Source organism: Pectinophora gossypiella, chromosome 7 (assembly GCF_024362695.1).
Source record: "Pectinophora gossypiella chromosome 7, ilPecGoss1.1, whole genome shotgun sequence".
NCBI lineage: Eukaryota > Metazoa > Arthropoda > Insecta > Lepidoptera > Gelechiidae > Pectinophora > Pectinophora gossypiella.
Window position 1 is genome coordinate 7,766,617 of NC_065410.1, and position 23,089 is coordinate 7,789,705.

A 23,089-nucleotide genomic window follows, 5' to 3' on the forward strand; every position below is an offset into this window, starting at 1 on the left:
ATCACACTCTGCAGCTCCCTTTGGGGCCATCAGTATATGACGGGAGGCGCCGGTGAGGGTGAACAGCGCTTGTTACCATCTGGAGTGGTGCCTAATAAGCAGATGATCAAGACCGACGCCGTCCTTCCGGCCTATTGCAACCCGCCTAACCCCTGTCCCGTTGGATACACCGGTAAGCTAATGAATAATATGAAATCTACAAATCTTCTAGAACATAGTGGTCTTGGTCAAGGCACTTAGCATTCATCACTAGTGACTCATGACACGTCACACGAATGGCTGACTTCTAAGTACAACTTTCTGAGATATAGTTACCATGCATACTATTGTCCTATAGGTAGGTGCTACCAGGTGCTCAATAGATATGTTTTGTCCAACCAGCTTAAGGTGCACCTACAGGTATCTTAACTTTAGCAAACAGCCAGAGAAGGTCCTGTTTCACCACTTGTTGATAAACTGCCTGAAAGCTAATTTTCCGTCTAAGTTCTAGATATCCTGGATAGGTTATCAAGTGGTGCATCAGGCTCTAGAAATTCCTTCCCTTCACAGAGGAGCAAGGCTGCATCAGCGAGTTCGAGAACACAGCAGCTTTCAGCCGCGAGTACCAGCTCGCCCAGCGCTGCATGTGTGATGGCGAACACATGTTCAGCTGCCCGCCAACCTCCGACTCCGATCTCGACCTCCACTTCCCAGAACATCACAAGAACCTCGTCGCCAAGAAATATATGCCCGGCGTAAGTACCCTGCATTTTGGGTGATTGTTGTTTTTTTCTGAATCATGTACTATTAGCGAAGCGAATTAGCTGTCTACGTCTTCTATCGTCCAATATAAAATGTTGTTAGGAGCAATTAGAGCTAACATATCTGTGACATAGATAGTTTGAATGTCAGAGTTGGTAGTTACTCAAAAATATATGTTTTCAATTTTCGTCCTGCGTAAAAAAAAGAAAGAAATTTAGTTTAAAGTTGTAACTTGTCCTTCTAAACTCTTAACTGGCGATTGATGACATTTCCCCGCCAAGCATCAAGTACGGTTGCCTGGAAGTTAAATTCGCCTTGAGCTTGTCTTTCTTTAGGTTTTTTCAAGTTACCGAAAATACAATAAGTCATTATTAAAATAATGTTAAACGCAAGATTCATCCACTGCTGATGCGATTTTTTGCGGTCCAAAATATTGGCCCTAATTATGTAGTATAATTCGCCACGAGGACTGTGTTAGATCGTACTTTTTACTTACAGGACGAGAATCCCTATTTGATGGGCGAGCGCCTTCCTATCGCCGCCAAAAAAGGTTTTGAAGTTAACGTCTACTAAATACTATCAGTCAATAGTTGTTGATGTTGTGTCCATGAAGCTCACGAAGAAAAGTGAGCGTTGCTGACAGTTTCTGTTGTCGCCAAGACTCACTTCTCATCAAGACTCAGATAATATTAATATAGTAACGTGTATTACCTACGTATTGCTGCAGCCTCATTTTAAGGTTTAGAATAGAATATTTGAAAGTAAGGTAAATAAATTCAGCTCCGTTTCGTACTAGGCATTGGTCATGTGATTGGTAAGATGATGCTTATAATTGCGGGTGTTTCTTTTAGGAAAATTGGATATGAAAAATTTATTCCGTTTGACAAAATTAAAACAACGCACAAAAGTATCACAAAAATCATATTTTTTCCTAAATAAAATAAAATTTTACTGCCTTGTCACAAAAAATAGACGAATTGAACATACATTCAATACAAAGTAGCTAAATTCCCGACTCACAATCGGAGCACAGTATGGGCGTGTTCAACACTCGTTTATTTATTGGTACCAAATGCAGCTAGTGGTTTTGAAGATACACCCCTTGTGAGTACTTACAGAGGTGTTAACACGTGTCCAGCATATTCATGTGATCAAAGCTGTATGTCGAAACGGTGCATATTTTTCCTGCTCATAAGAAATCGAGCAAAAGTAACATCAACTGCAAATAAACCTAAATTATTGGCAGAATTTTAAATTTATATTCGAAATTGATAAAAGGTTACTTGTTACTTGCCAGTACTTTGCTGTAGAAAATTAAAAATGTACATAAATGCAGTGGTCCCGAAATATGGTTGCGATAAATAATATTAAGAAGAGTATGATAAAAAAATAGAGTTAGTCTTGCTTTTTCCTTAAACAAGACTTATTCCTAGATTATTATGCCAAATTTATTACGAAATACAAAATTCAAAAAATATGGCATTAAATGAACTTGATATTGAAACTAACAAACATCATAAACTCACGACTACATTTCCAATATATTGAAACGAACAATTATCGTTATAACTACATGCGGAGAAAACATTCCATACTTACAAGAGATCTTTAAAAAACGACAAAAGACGAATGAAAGTCTTCCAAAACTGTATATTTTGTATTAGTCTTATTTATTTGCCAATTTCAAATTATATTAATTTCTTTCGATTACTTTTAATTATTTCTATAAATAATTAATTAATTTCTCTTTTAACTTTAATTTTATCTTCTTATGCAATGATGATTAGTGGTGTGACGAAATTCAAAAGGGACACAAAGAGCCCTATGGTTTGAATATGTGAGAGACTGCGTGTACCTGTGTGTGTGTGTGTGTGTGTGTGCGTGTGTGTGTGTGTCTGGACGTGTGCATTCATGTTTGAGGGTATGTTTGTGTGCGTGTCTGTATGTTTGTGCATGTGTGTTTGAGCGTGAGAGGATGTGCGTGTGAGTGTGTGCGTGTTTGCGTTTAATTTTGTAAAACATTAATTCATAATTAGGAGTCGTGTATCTGAATAAACTAGATATATAAGTAATTGTGTCTCCAATCAAGTTGTAAGTTTATTATACCAGGTGAAATAGTGACACCATCACAAAATAACATACTCTGAATCTTTGACGAACATTTATGTATTATTATTATTTTTTTTGCCTTAAAACCGCTTCGAGTTATTGCATCACAAAGTTGTCTCAAAAACATCCACTAACGCTGAACAAACGCGCACCTCAACCCTAGAATTATGCCTACGCGTACGCACTATTGACATTCCTGAGGCTCCGCCACCTCGCACAGCACCCGTTCTGTTTTCAGTTATTTTTTCACTTCAGTAACACTACTATTTTTTTCTTAGGCGTAGAGTCGTCAAAACGCAAATAGAACAACAGTAAATTACACGATCAGGTAGCAAAATGTGGTATCAATTTAACAAACAAAACTTTCTGATAAAGGGGCGGGTGGCAGTCCCGAATGACCTCAGATCGGCAAGCTGTATTTCACCTTCTACCTCACGGGCCGCGTACGTTTATACGGAATGGTACCCAGAACTGGCCTTGAATCTCTGATCTGAGGCCAACATAGCTTCAAGGGCTGTCTTCTTTGTCCATTCTGTTTAGTAGGTTTAGTTTTAGGGCGATTTCATGTTTAGTAAAAACAAGTTAAAACTCCTAAAAATCAAAATATTTAATAAACAAATCAACGAAAAAATATAAGTACTTATCTCGTTTTAGTTTTTGTGTAGACTTACGTCTTGATTGAGAATAATTAATATTTATATTAATTAGTATACCCAGTACTTAATTAACGGAAACTAAAACTAACCGAAATACTACGAGAATAAAACGAAAGTAGTCTGTACATAAGGTAGTCGGTGTTGTCAATGTGTGTTAGTGTGATTTAGGGATAATCTAAAGATTAAATAAGTATTATATGTAAAAATGCGTATTTCACATTGTTATTTGGTATAGACAATTTCATTCTCTGATATTTCCATTTAAAAATTACAAAGAGAAAACAAACAACACAATCGTGAAGTTTATTTTTATTGACTTTTTTCAGAAGTTTTCAATATATGATGATATAGTACGGTTTTTATGAACTGAATCGTTGAATCATACAATAGTAATAATAATTGGTAATAATTTATATTTTATACTTGTCTTCTTTTGCACAAAGATGAGAAATGTTGGGAGCGATCAGTCATTGGAAATGTCTATATTAAATAATTATAATATCATAAAGTACATCCAACCGAAGGCTGTGACTGTCACTTCTCTAGTCTACATGAGTGAGACGGTAACACAGCGGAATCATTCATATACATCAACTTCATAGCTCTTTCATAATATATTAAGTCATATGTATAAGTTGTATATAACAATCAAGGATTGAGTACCGCAATGGGATGCAATATGTAGTAGCAGTATAATTATAATATTATCTTCTCTATTAAAAATAATAAACTATATGGGATAATAGGTTACGGTCAAGTTACTCCTATAAATAAATATATATATACTTCCATAATTAAATATGTTATTACACATGATGATACAAATATTCAACATATATTATGTACATATGTTTACCTACATATTTAAATCATTATATTTCAATACATTACTTATATTCACATATTACATCCAAAAACGTGCCCCACACTTTATGACCTTAACGTGTCCTAACTATAACTTGGGATTTGTCGAAATCAGTGTGGGTCTTTCGATAGATTAGTATAAACATATTTAAGTACTAACAAATTTAACTATGTTATGTACTAACGCTATCTGTGTATTATAAGTATTTAAGGTTAGGATTAGGCTCTAATACGGTGTCTTCCTAGTATAGAGGGTGTCACAAGACAGTTGTGCTATGAACAGACAGAAACCTGCTAAGACCACAATCGAGTCGAAACATTTCGATAATGAATCAATTGTACTGACACCTTGTATACGTACAAGTTTGTTTACGCACAAACAATGATTATAATATATAATTTATTAAAATAATAATAATTTATATCATTACTTTGTTTGTTTCAATTATAAGTAGGTAGTTGAGTTGTACTTTAAATTTCTTTTTATTATATTTTTCGGCAGCACTGAATACATGCATGCAATTTTAAGGTCGCTCGTTTATTGAGGCGCACAGTTTCATTACACACGTGTTCTCAACTCAATTTATAAAATTAAAACCTAAGACTGATCATCCATCGCGACATATGGCCATTCAAAGAGTGAGGTGTACAATGACAAGCTATCAAATCGGAAAAGCAGCAACGGCTTTGAAACAAAAGCTGAGCGGAGCCATATCTACTCACACTTACTTCATAATTGCTGTAGTCACAGCCTCGTCACAGCCGAGTAAAGTCCTCTTTTGTACAGTTTGCGTTCTATCACACTAACAAACGCGCGTCACTGAAGATGATGCGTAAGAGCACATCATCATGTTTTAGCTGAGCGTGTATAATCTCATCGTGCGCCGCAAGAGACGAACGTCTTAACTATAATTTAAGAGGTGTATAGGTTCCATCGTTCCTAAAGTACAACATTTTTTTAAGAACTTAATTAGTTTTAGGAGATTTGCAAGCGTGTTTTCATTGCTGAGATTATTTTATGTAATAGGATAAGTTAAAGTGAAATTGTACTATATAAAAACGTAATAAACGACGCGAACGTGTAAATCTAGTCAAAACGAGTAGTTGTATATATTAGGTAATAAATACAAAAAATATATTTTTATAAAAAAAATAACGCCACTTTGTTGATTTCGTGCTGTGCTGGTCATCATTAAGTTTAAGTTTTAATAATAAGTAGGTTAAGTATTATAGATTCCCCTAATGATGGTGATGAATATATACCTATATAATAAGAATTGCTTAGTACTAACATTCATGTTTAGGTTTTCCCAGGATATCTAGTATGATTATTAAAATATTCTAGGCAGGAATAACAAAATTCACCTCACTACCTCACTATGTCTACTATTCGGCTACGAGTTTCAGACATTATGATAATAACGTCAAGATTCATGGAAGACTGCTTGTGCCCTACCGTACTTCTGTATATACTGTAGAAGGAAACAGTCTGTCTAAAAATTATAAATTTCGTATAAAAACTCATTATCTAATTAATATTTACCCCATATATTCTTAGGTCTGCTTACCTAACCAGAGGTTATTGACAGGCGCAAGTTGTTTAACTGAAGTGATTGTTATCTCACTTTCTAACCCGTGGGGGAGGAACCTAATAAAATCAGGTTAGGTAACATGCCCTCGATAATATTTTTACCAGGGTTTCATCACGATTTGTCCTATCAGCGTTGTTAGCATATCAACCTATGGCCTAAAAGTAAGTTCTCAAAACAGGCACTAAGTTAAAAACATCAGAAAATCTTTTACATTAATCGAAGTAGCCACGTCCATGGCGCTATTCACAGAATACAAACACCGGTATAGCCCCATACCCAGAAGAACTTAAGATTTGAGAATTATACTGTTGAAAATGAAGGGATTACAAAACCATGGATTTTTCAGGAATATCCATAAAAATATACAGTATTTAGGAATGTACTCGTAGCTTCACACTTTATTCAAATTCTGTTTCCATATCTTCAAAAATAACAATTTTAAGCATAATAATAATGTTAATATTATGTTGTGTTATTATGTATGTGATAATTTTAAGATATAACATCGTTACTCAGTAATCATCAACTATTTTTAATTACCGCTACCTATCTAGGAATAGGTAGAGATTTTTAGGCAGACATTTTCTACCAATGTATGTGTGATCTTTGTAGGTATAAATAAGGCATCGTTCATTAGATTATAGGGTATTTTAATACTTCAGCAAATGTTAAAGTTTGCAAATTGACATATTAAAATTGAAGAACCGATTTCCGATTCCGATCAAAACGAAAATAATACAAATTGAAAAATCTATTAAGTACGAGTTGTAGGAATCGATAGAACTTCTTCTAAGCCGGCTATATGCAGACGCAGGGTTTTTTTCTGCATAGTCACGAAACCGACTTCGGCGTGTAAGTCCTTTTACATTTCCATGTTTGGTTACACATTTACACTGCATGGTCAGCTAGCTGCCCAACACCCCATGTGTCCTAACAATACCTTAAATTCGCAGTTTATTTTTATATTTCGAAATCCAAAACGATTTCAAAAACACCCACCTAAATTGTAAGGTACCTTACTAGGTAAATGTAAAGTAGGAACGCATTTCCCAACGTAAAAAAAGTGTAACGCTAACCTATTCCAAACGTACTTTTACTGAATACCACAACGTTATCATATTTATAATTAAATCTAATCTATTTAAAACAACACTTTCCGCCCTACAAGTAGTTGCTGAAGTATTAAAATAAATTAACTATGTAAGTAATTCCTACGCAATGAAGTGGCGAAAAAATATATAAAAATACAGTTTCATCAAAATTCATCATTATTATACAACAGAATACCTACAGCATCACCTACATAAAATAGGCATATTATTACTAATACGGATATGATAATGACCATAATACCTCTCATTACTTAAGTACAATCGTAATACAAATGGCAGAATATCATCTCTATTATGTTTTATTAAAGATCGAATTATATAGTTAAGTTAAATTTAATTTTGTAAACCTTTATTATTTTGTATCGAAGCAATGTTTTTTTAGTTGAATCAGGTACAAACATAACTTTAGGTTAATAATTTTCGATTTTCATATTTGTCATTCCAATAATTTATAATGGTTTTTTATTATGTTGTTTAAATGTTAATTTAGATTGTTTCCTATTTTAAAAGTATTACATGCATTTACTTAAATAAAAATTTAGATAGACTAGTGGGTAATGAAGAATATCAAGAAATAGATCATTACGCTCATTATCATAATCATCATCTGATCTCATCACTAGTCATTTTAAATGTATATTATTTACTATAAGTGTATACAGAATAAGGAAAAATGTAGACTTTAAATTAAAGGCAGCATTATTAATAATACAATTTATAGTTACAATAATAGAGAGAACAGCTGGGGAAGAAAGTTAATCATTCAGTAATCTCGTAAAGGGACAATAACTTTTTTTCTTAATCTCTTCTTTTCCTATACTTACTTCTCTATTTCTTCACTATACCTATCTTCGGTTCAAAATTTGAATAAATAAGGAACTAGTTTTTTTTTAATAAGGCTGTGAATATAAATTATGAGCGTTGGCGAAAATTATAATATTTTCTGGCAGCTTGGAGGAGTTTCGCCAAAACTCTTTTATATAATGAAGTCGGAATAGAATTTTCTTATTTATACTTTTTCAATAAGTACGTGCATATCTGGGGTATTATTTTTTTAAATAATTATTCACTTTTAAATCCGTTTTGCATTTCTTCTTCTGTCAGAACTGAACTTCCTTTCACGTTATCTTTTAAAGTAAAATTAGTTAATTAAGGGCAAATGAAACAAAAGCGTCGAAGTGATTTTATTTAATGGGTAAATTAGGTGTAAATAAAAAAATCATCTCCAGATCATGCTAAACTCAGATACAAGCCGTGTTACTGTATCTACATAATAAATACTCATCACACAAATAAATATGCGAGTTGTATCGTCAAAGATACAATGATGCGTTACTTAAATGTAGTAAATATATTTATCTTTAGATAAATATATTTATCTTTAGTAAATATATTTACTACATTTAAGTAACGCATCCAATATAAGCCTAAAGGCTTCGGTGCCATGCTCCTCCAAATATCAATAAGTACGACGTTGTCACATCAGATTTTTACACTACATGTGGGGGTTTCTTTAAAGAAAATGGTTTCGATATAAACATCAACGAAATACCTCGCATATAATTATACACAACATAGCATAACGCGTGTACCCCCAAGTGCGAAATCTGATGTGAAAATTCTAACGTAGTTGGGTTGGGCTATTACCAAACATGCGAAATAGCAGTAACGTCAGAACCGAACCGCATATCTTAATGAAATATACGCAAAAAAAAATCCGATTTTGTACTTAAATGTACTTAAACTAAGAAAATATGTACTTAAAAGCTTTAAGATTATGCGATACTACACGGTTCTGACGTTCACGAAATAGCACGGCTTGCGGCGTATGCAACCAAACTGTACCGAGAAGATGCGCTTGCGCATGCGAATAGTAGGTAATTAAACTTGATAAAAAAATTCGACTAATATAGCCTCACGGAAATTCTTAAAATATTACATTATTCATTATAACATGTACTTACTCTCATTATATTATTTAAGCTAAGATACTGTATACCGGCCAGATTTACCGGCAAGTTTATGTCACAAAAATAACTCTCAGACTATTCCGAGCGTAACTTGCCGGTAAAAATAACCGATTTATAATATCAAACTTGTAATTTTAATTAATTCTTGTATTACATGAGATTAAGTAGGACTAGTGTCAAAGACACCTAATACTATGTATCTTTAAAGTAAGGTAGTAAGGCCAATCGGGCTAAAATACGGCATTCAGACCAAAGACAATTTTAATTTACGAGGGTTGAACGAGCAAAAGTATGTCTCTTATAAATACTATTCTATTTACATAATAATAAAAAATATAAACACAACTTTTCCAGATCAGCGAGCCTTATAATCCACTTAAATAAGTTAAAAGATGGCATAGCCAAACGCAGATCGGTCAATAAAAAAAATACTTAATCGAAATCTGAGCAAACCCAGATATTTATAATAACCCGATGCTTGTCATATATTGCAACTCTAGTCGTACCAAAACCAAAAATATTTATTTTTATCTTTTAAAACTAATCTTTTATTTCCACTTCCTAAATATTTTTTTCTTCTTCAAAGACCGATTGGTCATATTGACTACCTCCTCATATTAACTTATGTAACTTAAAAGACTTACGCTTTCTAATTGTGCGTCCCGTAACCTGTATATTTTCTTTACGTATAACCTAATTTGTTAAGTACCTATTTAATAATCCCTAATGATAATTTTGGTAGAGGTTTCGCACGAAAACGAAGGTTTAAAGAAAGCAAAGGATTAGAAGTTAATATGTTGTTGTATGGCTTTATGTTTATATGCAGGGTGAAATGTTTTAATTACATAAATGTACAAACTCACGCCTATTTCCCACCGGGGTAAGCAGAGACTATGAGATTCCATTTGCTTCGATTCTGGCACAATTCTATTAATGTTAATGTAATTAACGTTTTAAATCTTAAAACTAGGTGAGTGACTGATTAGTTGACGAACCTACAAGTATTTCAGCGCACAACCGCTCTGGAACTAAAAGTTTTTTTTGCGTAAAACTTCTACTTATTATATAAGACACAAACTCTGAAGATGGGTTTTATAAATTCGTCCACTAAAGGGATAAAAGAGATTCCACGCAGACGAATTCGCGGGCACCAGCAAATTTTATTTTAATCATTTTTCCCTCAATAATAGTTAAATTACAACAAATTAAAACGTTTTTCCCTGTATATTTCATTGAAAAAATGTATATTCCTATGTAATTTCTGTATATTTCTATATGTTGCATTGTTATAGTTTAAAAATAATAAGGGCTGTACTTTTTGTATGAATGTCTTTCATCCCTCGTTATTTATTCTATCTTATATATCGTATTAGCGGGCGTAACTTTATTCGTGTTAGATGCTAAGTTTAAGGGAGTTTTAAGTTGTACAATATCAACATTCTCTTGTAATTAGGCAATACTCATGTAAATACAAATAATGGCGATGCTTTGGCTACTTAATTCTTAGATTTAAAATGCGTCAAACGTATAATCATAGCTTATATCATAGTCATCTAGTATTAAGGAAAACGCACCGTGACGGCCATTAAAAAGGATAGCGAATGGCTAAATAGGATAAGTCTACTTAGATTTGTATGTTATGTTACGATAAGATACTGTTGTAAAAAAACATTCAAAACTCATCTTAATATTAAAATATTGCATTTGAAGATCTCTATTAATTTACTCTTCATTAGTGAATATACTATTTCTTTTTATTAACAAGGTGCATTTGGTGAGGGGAGCGTGACAATTCTTGGTCACTCACTCACCTATTTTAAGATCTCTCTCGCCAATTGCAGGCTTCTAAGCAGATCAAGACATGACCTGACAAAGCCAAAGATACGCGACCTATGATATGCATTGTGAACAACTATGATAAGGTAAAAAGAAACGGAGCATCAATGTTCTGCTACAAAAAAATAAATGTTTTCTATCCTAACATAGGTAACTACAACACTCCGAACCAAATCTTCGTTAGTCTACTTGAGAAGATAATTTATACCGTCACGAAAATTGGCACCGTCTCGTCTGCTCAGTATAGAGTTAAGATTTTAGGAAAGAAATTATAGTATCTGCGTACAATAATTTGATGTACCTACATCAACATTGTGTATTTTTATTGGCTTATTTTATTACTAAAACCAGTTGGCATTTATTGAATAGTTAATTATTAATAATAGATATAGAATACTGGCGGATATAGTTGATGCCAATAAGTATATTGAAGCTAAAGCATATTACGAGTAGCTGTACATAGTCATTGATGTGAAATCATGTTAGTAGTATTACTTATTATCATTTAGGAATAAGTAAACATGACATGCATTGCAGCAAAGTTTCTTCATTAGATATATAAGTCGATAAAATTGAAATATGATTTAATATGTAATATAGATAAAGCTATTGCTTGTTACGAACGAATTTAATATGAATGTGTTTCAATTTATTTATTATCAAGTAAGTTAACCATTTTTGAAATAAGAAAACAATTTCGCCAAGTTAAAACGATAATTGTTTAAATACACCTTATACAAAACAGGCACGAGGGAATGCCTATAAAAATCTTATAAAGTTTATGACCACTGCAATTCATAATAAACATATGTTAATGTATATGTACAGTGACCATCAAGCGTTAGGAACATCCGACTCGGCAACGTGTAGGTGCTTAAACAAAAAAAAATCAAAAACTTAATAAAAATATTCCTAAAAGAAATTTTGTACTACTGCGATTTTTTACAAGATATCTATATTTTTATCTGGAAATAGAAAATATATTTACATACCTTTATATACTCTTAGAGCACCTAATGTATAAAACGTTGCAATTTTGTAACTGTAATGCGCAATACACACCAAAGCCGCCGACCCGCCGACGCAGCCCGCCGACACAACCCGGCGACGACGAATCATGTCGGCAACATTTTGGCGATGCCGACTTGCGTAATCTACGTGCACCGTTTCCCAGCGATACTTATATTTTCCAACTTGCGATGAGTGAAGCTGCCGACAAAATGTTGCCGACATCAGTCAGCGGGTCAGCAGATTTGGTGTATATTGCGCTTAAGGACGAAATATTTTAAAGAAACTCTGACTTTTACATCTTTTAGCGTAAAATCAACCAAGCCAAATCCAAACGATTGAAGTACTAAAACAATATGATCTAAAGGGTTGTGATGGGTTACAAGAAAGGAGCCTTCACAAATGACGTACTATTACTTCGTTACGTCCGGCGTACCGTGGGCAATCTGCAAAAATATCCCACGCAGATTGGCTAATCCTTTCACCATGACAGTAATTAAAAATGTCTGGGTTTTTAATTAAACACCATTCCACCTGAGTGACGACTAGTGGGACTAGCCCACTAGTCCCACGCCTAACCTCCCAAGGTTCCATGGTTCCATCTTTTTGGTGATCTATAGCAAAAACATTTATCTGGCTAACATGCGGTTGACAAAAAATTATGCGTAACATTATCTTTCCAAAAAATATAATATAAATTTACGGTTTAAAATGAGGGTTGATGAAGCTGGTATTCCACCTCACAAGCCACACGACAAGAAAAAGGACGGTTAAAAATGAAAACAGAATCGAAATTCGTTGAAATTTTTACTTATGGGACTAAGATTTCTCCCTCTGCTGAATTGACCATGAATATCCCTGGCGTTAGATATTATTAAAAAACTGACTTCAGATTTGTCCTTAACGTGATCACGTGAGTAGATTGATGCATTAAAAAACAAAAAGTCAACTGCATTATTGTAACTTTCTCCTGGAAACTCCTACAATTTGGTAATTAACAATTGTAAACGCGTAATACACAGATTCGTGTGCCGTGTGGTGTCCGGCACTAAAAGAATAGCACCAACCTCTATCTTACCGAGGTGTCGTAAAAGGCGACTATGGTAATACTCAGAGCAATATCACCCCGCTCTAATCGCCATAATACTTACAGTTTGACAAGTATCGCTCACTTTGTAGGTAATATGACATAGTGACGTGACGTATGGTGCCCGGCACAACAAAGAATAGCACCAACATCTTACACACTGAGATGTCGTAAAAGGCGATTAAGGTAATACTCAGAGCAATTTCATCTGGCTACAGTTCAAAACACTTACAGTTTGACATCGCTTCGCTCAAATTGTACATAAAATGACACCCACAAGACCGATAAATATTATTATACGTTACTGAAATAATACATGCATAAAAATATTCTAGAAAACGGTACGATGACTAGAAAAAATATTAAAATTATGATATGAAATCTTGAACTATAGCCACATAAGACCATTAAGGTAAAAAGTGTAACTCGAATGTAATTCAGATTTAAAATTACTTAAACCTAATTTGAGAAGTCATGTTCTTATCTTTACTACCGTACAAATTCAAAACCAGGTTATGATACTTGTTATATTTTGAGAACTGGAAACCTACGGAAAAATAGTAATAATAAAAAAAACAGAAATAGTTATAGCTAGCACGAGGTGAACACAACTACCCTAAGTTGACAAACATAAAAAATATGCGTCACATTGTCTTTCCAAAATAAAACTAAATTGACAGTTAAGTATGAAAACAAAACCGAAATTCGTTGAAAATTACAATAGTTACGTGACTGTGAATCTTGCAATATATTGAGAACTAAATGCACAAGAAAGGTAATTAAAATAAATCATCTTGAGAATTAATATACAAGCCCCTTTCTACCACCTGACCAGAATGCAGTTTGGTGTTCGACACAATAAATAATAGCACCAACCTTTTTCTTTCCATCGTGTCGTACTTATAAAACCAAAATGAAAATCCGAGTGATACCTTCTTGTTAAAGTTGGTTAAATTCACATTGTGCTTAATTAAGCAACTATAACAACTACATTCAATTTAACTTTTTATAAGCTGGCTGGCCAATTAATGTCGCCTCATAGACCGGTATCTATAGCATTCCACCTAAGCAGAACTAGGCGTACTTATATCTTCATCTTCTTGTTGATTTACCAACCACAGTCATTGCTTATAGTGACAATGTCACAAGATGTGTTTACTATTTTCTTAAAAGGATACGGTTCAGGTTCGAGGGCAGGCCGTCGTATGATAATACCACCTCAAGAATTAGGTGCCGTGGCAACAAAAATCAACAACAAGGTGTTGACGACACTAACAATTTATAAACAGCGCTAAATATCTAAATTTTATCACTTCAATTTCAAAAAGTTCATCAGAACAGTAGGCTGTCTATCCCAGGTGTCTTAGCATTCTTCATCCTCGCTAGTGCGGCAATAAATTCATCAAAGGTTGGTGGTTCCGCTAGATGTTCAGCGGTTGGTAGACTTTGCAGAGAGTTTATGTACATCAAGTCGGTGGTCTGATTACTGGGATTTAGAACGTCATTGAAATGTTCTACCCAACGGGCTAATACGTCTTTCTGGTCAGTGATTTGTTGGGTCTTGTTGGGCCGAAAACAGACTTGAGACTCTCGAAAAATCTGCCAGATTTGTTGATATCAGCATAAAGCTGTAGTTCGGTAGCTTTATCCACCCACCACTTATCTTTGAGAATGCGCACTTTTTCTTTCAGGCTACGATGAGCTTTCCTCCGCTCAGAAGCATCTGGTAGGAGAAGAGCGCGTCTGTGGTCCTCTACGAGCTTCTTGATTTCTAGTTCGGAAGCATCAAACCAATCTTGGTTTTTCCGTCCCGGTTTACCAATAACTCGCAGAGAACAATCATGAAGATGTTCGGCAAATGAACGCCATCTTTCATTGATAGTCGCGTCTTCTGCAATTTCCGCCATATCGGCACTAAAAGCATCATCTAGTTCCTCTGCTAGATGCTTGTTGTGGATTAACTTTTCACAGTCTATCTTCGCTGGGATTTTGTGAGCAGCTCGACGTGGTGTTCTTAATTGCAACCGCAGTTTGGTACGAACTAGTCGATGATCAGTCCAGCCCTGGGCACCCCTCATCACCCGAGTGATTAGTAGTTCGCTGAGGTCTCTCTTGCGTACTATCACATAATCGATTTAACCACTTACAATCGTGACGAAGTTTCCCCCCTCTACTGTATTTAACCATGAATATCTGGCGTTACATTAGATATTATTGTAAAACGGACTTCAGATCTGTCTTCAGCATGACCACATCAGTAGATTGATACAATGAAAAACAATCATCAACTATATAGTATTGCAACTTACACCTGGCTTTATCAACCACTTACAAATCGAGAAATGACTAATGTAATTGCGTTATACATAGGCATAATAAAAACAGCTCAAACCTCTTTCTCACCGAGGTCTAGTAAAAAGCGACTAAAGTAATATTCAGACCGTTTATTTGACAAGTACTGCTCCATTTGTAGATAATATGGCGTTATCAGGTCCCGTTTGGTATCCAGTACACAAAAATAGCGCCAACTTCATGCTTTCTGAGGTGTCGTAAAATAATACTTAGGATACAATTAGAGCTGTACCACTTCATTTAAATTAAAAACTTGGGGAAGTCATGTTCTAATGGAAATGCTTATACCACCAAACCAGCGTGTCGTATGATTTCCGGCACAACAAAGAACGATACCAATCTCTTGTTTACCGAGGTGTCGTAAAAAGCGACCAAAGATAAAATTAGAGCTATATCACTCTACTCAAATTATAGGTAATCTGGTGCATTTACTTGTACTTTGTTAAATCATTTTCAAATGTAAATGCTTAAACCACCAAACCAGCGTGCCGTGTGGTGTCCGGCACAACAAAGAATAGCACCAACCTCTTGCTTACCGAGGTGTCGTAAAAGGCGACTAAGGTAAAATTGAGAGCTATATCACCCTGCTCTAATCGCCATAATACTTACAGTTTGACAAGTACCACTCAATTTGTAGGTAATATGGCGTTGTGACATGCCGTGTGGTATCCGGCACAACAAAGAATAGCACCAACCTCTTTCATACTGAGGTGTCGTAAAAGGCGACTAAGGTATATTATTAGACCTATAACACCCTACTCAAGTTATAAGTAATCTGGTCCATTAACTTATAATTTGAGAAGTCACGTTCTAATGCCTATACCATCAGACAATTGCCAAAATACTTACCGTTTGACGACTCCCTCTTCTGACAGACCTCCGCCCCTTTTAAATTGTAAGTAATATGGCGTTGTCGTGTGCCGTGTGGTGTCCGGCACAACAAAGAATAGCACCAACCTCTTTCTTACTGAGGTGTCGTAAGAGGCGACTAAGGTAAAACTCAGAGCAATACCACCTTACGCAAATTGTAAGTAAAAAGGGCTTAATTTTACTTACAGTTTGTTCTGCTCTAATCAGCAAGCTACTTCAATCAACAATATATCACAAATTAAGTAAAAATAATTACTAAGAATACAAATAAGCCTAACAGTATTCACTACTTTCCACCAAGGTAGGGTTTGTACTCGGTGTTGGTTTTCATCTGGTTGTAGTTTCACCATCTAAGAAAGAGATAGATAACATCACGAGTTCTCGAACTTCCACCGCCACTTAGATTGAGCTGATTGAGCCTTGCTTGATGTAAATTTCCCATGAGACTTATTCGCGTACAAATAGGTATATTATATTTTTTTATCCCTCTATTAACAGTCTTTCGCACCTAATCCCATTGCAACTCGGCTGAAATTTCGAGGTAAAATTATTATAATTTGTTTGTTACACCTTTCTATACTTTTTATAAATTTATGGTTGTATAGGCGACTCACACTCAGTGGCGCAAATAGGAACAAATATTTACAATGGCCTACGTAGCATTATTTGTACGAAATCTGCATCTAACAGTGAGGTGCGCAGTTGGGTGTAGTGAAAACAAATCATGCAATGTTTGCGAATATTTGCTGCGGCGTGTGGCACTGTGTTTGATACGCCCATGGATGTCTAAGCTAAGTTCCTACAAGATATTCAGTTAAAAAAAATCAAAATCATTTATTTAACATCATTATCAAAGACAAACTTATAACTACTTTTGGCCGTTTTTTAAATAATTGAAATAAATACTACTTTTGGGTTTTCGGAAAGAATCTATAAATATGTCGGTTGAAATTAATTATAATTTAAATAACTTTACAGAACCAGGGTTTTATAGTTTTTATAACATCAGTAAAATAACATTTTGGCTAATAAGTTTTTTTTTTTCATTAAATGAGTTCATTAGCCACTTAATGGAAAAAAAAAATTACATAGAACGAACAGAAAATCTTCGATTCTCATACTACATCACACATCGTCACAATCAGCTTAATGTAAAGGGTACGAAGCTTAAATTGAAAAAAAACGGTTTGGATTCTTCTTTTATCACACTACCTTTTGTTAGTCTTCAACCTTTAACGTAATGACAAAATTTAAATCTCTCATACAAAATTAAACAAGAGTTTCTTTAAAATTGTTCACCTTTATTTGTTAAAACCATAAACGAAATATTTACATCAAAGACCCTTTATTGAAAGTCTAGATTTTATTTCATCAATAAAGGGATAAAATTGTAAAACACAGTGTCTATACTATGTTCCGTGGCCTGAACACGAGTCTTCTAGCGTACCTAAGTATTTGAGTAAGTATTTATGAGGGGAGACGGCTACCACGAGACGTTAGTGAATTCGTGCTTAGACCGCAATCAGTTGTATATATAAGGGCTTCTTCACATGTTTTATAAGCGTGCGTCGAAGACTTTAGCAACACATCCAGGTATAATAAGCATTGAAGACCAACTTCAAGAAAGTCTGCAAAGAAACTGATAAATTTCACCATATGTTGCCCGCATAGCAAATATAGTTAGTTTATTTATCGTGGACAATCTTCAGTTCATATAATGTTATGTTAATAATTCGAATCTACCTCTTTAAGATCCCGCAGCCAAAATTTCAACCGGCCGTCTTAGTCTGTGTCTGCTTTGTACCTAAATCTTTAATTATTTCCGTTACATAATGTACTTAGCTTTTATTTTTAAGGAAATTTCGATGCCAAAACTGACCGTGGTGCTGATTATTGAAGATACTAAATTAATTTTAATTTAGTTTGATAGTTCTAAAACTAGATTTTTCTCTGTCTTGAACTTGTCATAAGTAAAGGACAGCGCTATTTTTAGAGCTATCAGACTAAAATAAAATGAGGTTATATCTGCCAGAGTCGGCACCACAATTTTGTTGACTCTAAATTATTTGATACCATTATGCCGGTTAACCATTGGGGTATGACGTGACTATACTCACGTATACCTACTCTGTAAGTTTTATATGAAAATGAGGGACCGCACATTTTCATATAAGTACCTCGCACACACACCGCGCGCGGGTACTGCAGCCAGAGGTGCGTACGTGGCGTGTGCGTGAGAATTGTACCCCAATGGGTGACCGGCTTTATGTTCATACGGCTACTATCAAACATTTCGACACGCACTTGTCAGTTTTTCACCATTGTATCTTTATTATACTTGGATGTGTGTCACTGAGAACTTAGAAGACCTGTGTTACTGGTGGGAGGGCCTTGTGTGAACGGCCCGACGGATAGGTACCACCCTCTCACCTAATTCACGTGTTTAAGGTATTGTAAAATATAGACACATCTGAATGAGCTGAGACAGCCAGCAATGTTACCGGCACAGGAGACAAAACATCTAAGTCTCACAGGAGCAGCGCATTTTCAACTATACTTTCTCTGTTCCAAAAGTTGCAGATGCGATCAAACAGTCATCCCTGTTTTGACCCATCACCGTGATCATCAGATGATCTCTCTCTGATGATCGCGGTTATTCAAGACGACTTCCGTGGTCATCTCCAAGATGATTATGGACGTCGTCACCGATCCGATGACCCGTTTTCCTGCTCCTAATTAATCTCTTAGTTAAGTTCTTAGTTACATCACTTTGTATATAGGTAAGATCCGACAAGATCCCGATTGGGTGGGTGATACCCGTATTAATAACTATCATTAACAGTTATTAAGAAGATGAATAAAATAACAAGAAATAAAAGAACATTTGTAAGTATGTATAGAAAACCATGTATAATTGAATAGGCGGCGTAAACTGAGGCTGTAGCAATACCACTTTATATGAATATCTTTCTATTTTTCCGTTATTAAATAAAGTGACTTATATCTCTGTGTAAAATGATGTTTCACTTATTAATCATCCCTTTTTTTCAATTCTTTTTTGCATGTTAAACACCCAAGTTTTATGAATACACAACGCAATAATATTTTCAAGTAATTGCGTAATAAGAAAAGTATTAAAAAAACATTGTATTGGAGAAAATTTATTTTAAAAATCAGTTTGTGACGTAATGTGGATTTTTTAGTGGAATACATTTTGTAAATTGTAACGTTTTAGTTTTAAACCAAGACGCTTACAGATCTATCAAGCTGTAAACAACAGTTAAAACGATATTGTGTATCAATATTCGATATCTATACAAATACCTTTGTGAAAATATCTCTGTTTAAGCACTAACATCCCAAGGACTCTAGAAGTACTATTACTTCTAGAGTCCCGGAACTACAAATCAAGTAGAACAGTACAATAAACAAATAGCTAATATGACACATTTTTTTACTTGCTGTAATAGTTTCAAGCAGTTATTACATAAAATTTAAAAATATTTTTAAAAGTAGAATGTAAACTGAAACTTATCAAAACTCATTTTTTAATGTAAACTAGATTTTACTTTTTGCAAAGACACATACAAATAGGTAATGAATGATGAAGATAACGAATGATTGCTTAATGACACAATACCTATAATTATTTGGAAACGCAAATACAAAATGTAAAAAAATATATTATAAGTACATAGAGCCATGTAGAATCCTATTTTAACCAAAAAATAATGACCTATGACTTATAAGAGGATGGTCGTATTAAAGTTAACACTGGCAAGATATTAGGTATTTTCTATAGAACGTTACTTAGCGAAATACATAATGAAATTATAAACTTGATTCTCATTCATTCTGACATAGAACAAAAATGACAACTCAGAAATTGGTATGGTGGTATCCTGGGAAATCCGGCAACGTTACTTGAAATGTAAGTACAAATATTTATATTAAAAAAATGAAAAAAATGAATGAATTTTTTTATGTAAATTATTATTCATTCATTCAAATATTTATATTATACTTGGAAATAAAATAAGTATAATTAACGATGACAAAATATCGAAAATATTTTTTTACAATTACTTCGAATTCTGTCAAGAATAAAGAGTATTAGTATATTTCAGATCTAATAATCTACAATATGCTCGGGTCACTATAAAAATGAAAATGTATATTAAGTATACATAAATATAAATGAAAACACGTAAGTACATATTATACAATATCATAATTACCTATACAAATAAATAAATGCATGTGTGTCTTGAGAGCAAACAGAGATCAAAATAAACTATATCTGCTTAAATAGGTATATTACTGTAATTATTACAAATTATTATATTCTTTACCGTTTATAATGTTTTAGCCGCTTATTTCCTAATTCATAATACGTACTAGCATAAGCGTATTTTGTTTTAGCGCTACGAACTACTTTCAACAAGAACTACACATACAATAAATAAAAACGCCAAATAACTACTTACGTGGACTAACTATAAAACAGTTTGTTCGCGTCAAGTTCTAAAAACTAAATTACGACATTAATCTCAGACCTACAGCTAATATCACACTGTCTTAATGTGTTGCCGTCAATTAAAAACAAATCCCGCATTCTATTTTATTTTCGAAAAACAGATTTGATTTTCAACGCAACAATCGTAGGTACTTAATTAATTATTGTTTATCAATGCCTGATACAAATTTGACACTTTTATAACACACTAATTAGTTTTTCTACGGACAATAATTAAAGCTCTTGACGACTCATAACTGAAGTCGCTCCATTAAAAAGTAATCTACTAGGCATCTAATACTTGCATCTCATGACGTCATCCTATTGACGTATATGAGAGCACGCGATCCGAATCTACTTTGCCTCGAGCCGATTCGACACAACTAGCACTATCGTATCAAAACAATACGGTAACAATGTCGTTCTAATTCGTTATTCTGCGCTTCTTTTTGATTCTATACCAGAGCTCTCCTATTCCACGACTTACGAGCTTCTACCGAAGCGCGCACTTTGCCGCTAGCACCAGACGGTCACACCGCCTCTGCAGAGGATCCTCACAGAGTCACCGTCAATTCACTCCCACTGGTAAACACTTGCACTGTTTGATCTTTTGAAGACGCTTATACCGAAAAGGCGGACTCTGTCCGGGGCAGCGCAGCGTCACCACGATCCAGGTGAACTTCTTGGGGCGACAGAAGGAGCATGACTTAAACGCAGGAGGCGGGCGCTCGTCGGCACTCTCCCGTCGCCGCGGACCCTTTGGGATGTAAAATGAGTTGCACTGCCCGTAACAAAACTTGTTAATCACCGTTGTAGCCAGGCACCCCGGTTCTCGAATCTTCTGCACTAACGGCTCTGTCTTGCACCAATCTTCTTTCAAATATTCCTTCTTAGTGACAACAAGGGCATTTTTAGACGACTTCAATATTTTACGGAATTCAACTCCTGGCGGTATCTCTGTAATCTCCTCTTGGTCAGGCACCGAGACGACCATCGCTTCGGAACTGCCGTCGCCGAGCTCATTTCTATGCAAGTAGGTCGGCGACGAGGCCTTCGCCTGCTCGGCCTGCTTGCGGGCTGCCAGGATGCGCTCCACCTGCTCCGTGTCGATGATGTCGAGGATGGAGCCGGTGCCGGGCGCCCGCCGCACTCCTGCGCCGGCGCACACGCCACCTGCCGCCAGCAGAGCGGCCGCCAACCAGATGTGCGATTTGTAGAAGATCTCCATCTGGAAAGAGATAAAATTAATAAAATAAAAGTTACTTAACTGTAAATCGAGTTAAAGGCTAACATTAATTTCTGTGTGGCAGCGGAAGTCGTAGGCTTAAGTCAACTCACGTTGCATCGAGAGATGGGCGCTGACATGGTGTGGGTTGTGCGTCGGTGGGTCCACGAGCGCTGGTGCGTGCGCTTTGCCGGCCGGCGGAGCGGTAATGAGCGCAGCGCCTCAATGGACCGCTGCTCAATGAACGAGATGACTCACCGCCGCGCCGCGCCTCCGCCAAAGCGACACCGCTCGCAGACCCGACAAAAACAACCGACGCACCACGCACGCGAAATAGGTAGAATAAGTATTTGTATTCCTGTCTTGCACGCATCGGTCAATTGATGATATTAATTCAAACCAGACGCGAACCAAAAGGGCATTATTTACTGATTACCTAATGCAGAAATGTTCATTGTATCATAAATAATCATGTATTTATTTAGTAAGTACCAATAACAAAACTCAGACAAGGCGTCAAGATTAAGGTAAACATAACGAAAAGACCCTGAAACGTAAATTGACGCCCCATAGAAATACAGGAAAACCCAGGTTTTGACAATGACTATATTAAATAAATAATAAAACAGAGAAAATAAATCGCCACGTCATTCTACCGCATCCCATTGTCACTAGACTTACGACGAACACGTGTTCTGTGTTTTAAAGTGTTAAACACCTGCCAAATCTTATCGCGGTAAACAGATAATCTATTTGTAAACAATGATGTGAGGTGACCCGCCTTCCTGGTATTAGGGGATTAAATGAATGCTAAAGATAACAGACAGAGTATGGTATCATAATAATATTTTGTAGAGATTTATCGAGAGGAAGAGTTTTATAGCCTTTATATCTTGCGGAGTGGTTAGTGGAAGTTTTGAGCGGATTATTCCGAACAGACACCATCTGTTAGCCCGCAGCCGCATTTACAGCTCAATTCTTTGAAGTAAAACGAAAGAATATTTAGTCACCAGTTGCCTTTATACAAAAAGAAGGTTAAAGATAACAATTAGTACCTACTAAAGATTTCCCGTAGCTGCGGCTCTACTGAAGCAGATCCTGCATAGAATTATTACGTTATTATACTTATCAATTAATTCCATTGCAATTCA

The 23,089-nt window shown here is 35.2% G+C and overlaps 2 protein-coding genes across 3 annotated transcripts in view; one reads left to right on the forward strand and one right to left on the reverse strand.

Moving 5' to 3' along the window:
- The window catches only part of LOC126368083 (uncharacterized), a 28,534-nt gene extending 9,321 nt beyond the window's left edge, over positions 1-19,213 (forward strand). The window contains exons 4-6 of the mRNA XM_050011967.1: positions 15-172; positions 550-734; positions 1,240-19,213. Of these exons, the coding sequence (XP_049867924.1) occupies positions 15-172; positions 550-734; positions 1,240-1,314 (418 nt within the window). The 3' untranslated portion in view covers positions 1,315-19,213. The remainder of the gene's footprint in view (positions 1-14; positions 173-549; positions 735-1,239) is intronic.
- LOC126368090 (gremlin-2-like) overlaps positions 18,372-23,089 on the reverse strand; it is a 43,700-nt gene continuing 38,982 nt past the window's right edge. Inside the window, exons 1-2 of one of the 2 annotated variants that reach the window (XM_050011974.1) lie at positions 22,052-22,155; positions 18,372-21,941 (exon numbers count right to left, since the gene is read on the reverse strand). In XM_050011974.1, coding sequence (XP_049867931.1) covers positions 21,282-21,941; positions 22,052-22,078 — 687 coding nt within the window. In that variant the 5' untranslated portion in view covers positions 22,079-22,155 and the 3' untranslated portion in view covers positions 18,372-21,281. Of the gene's footprint in view, positions 21,942-22,051; positions 22,156-23,089 lie in introns of those variants that run through there. The other variant, XM_050011975.1, reaches the window with a different exon arrangement.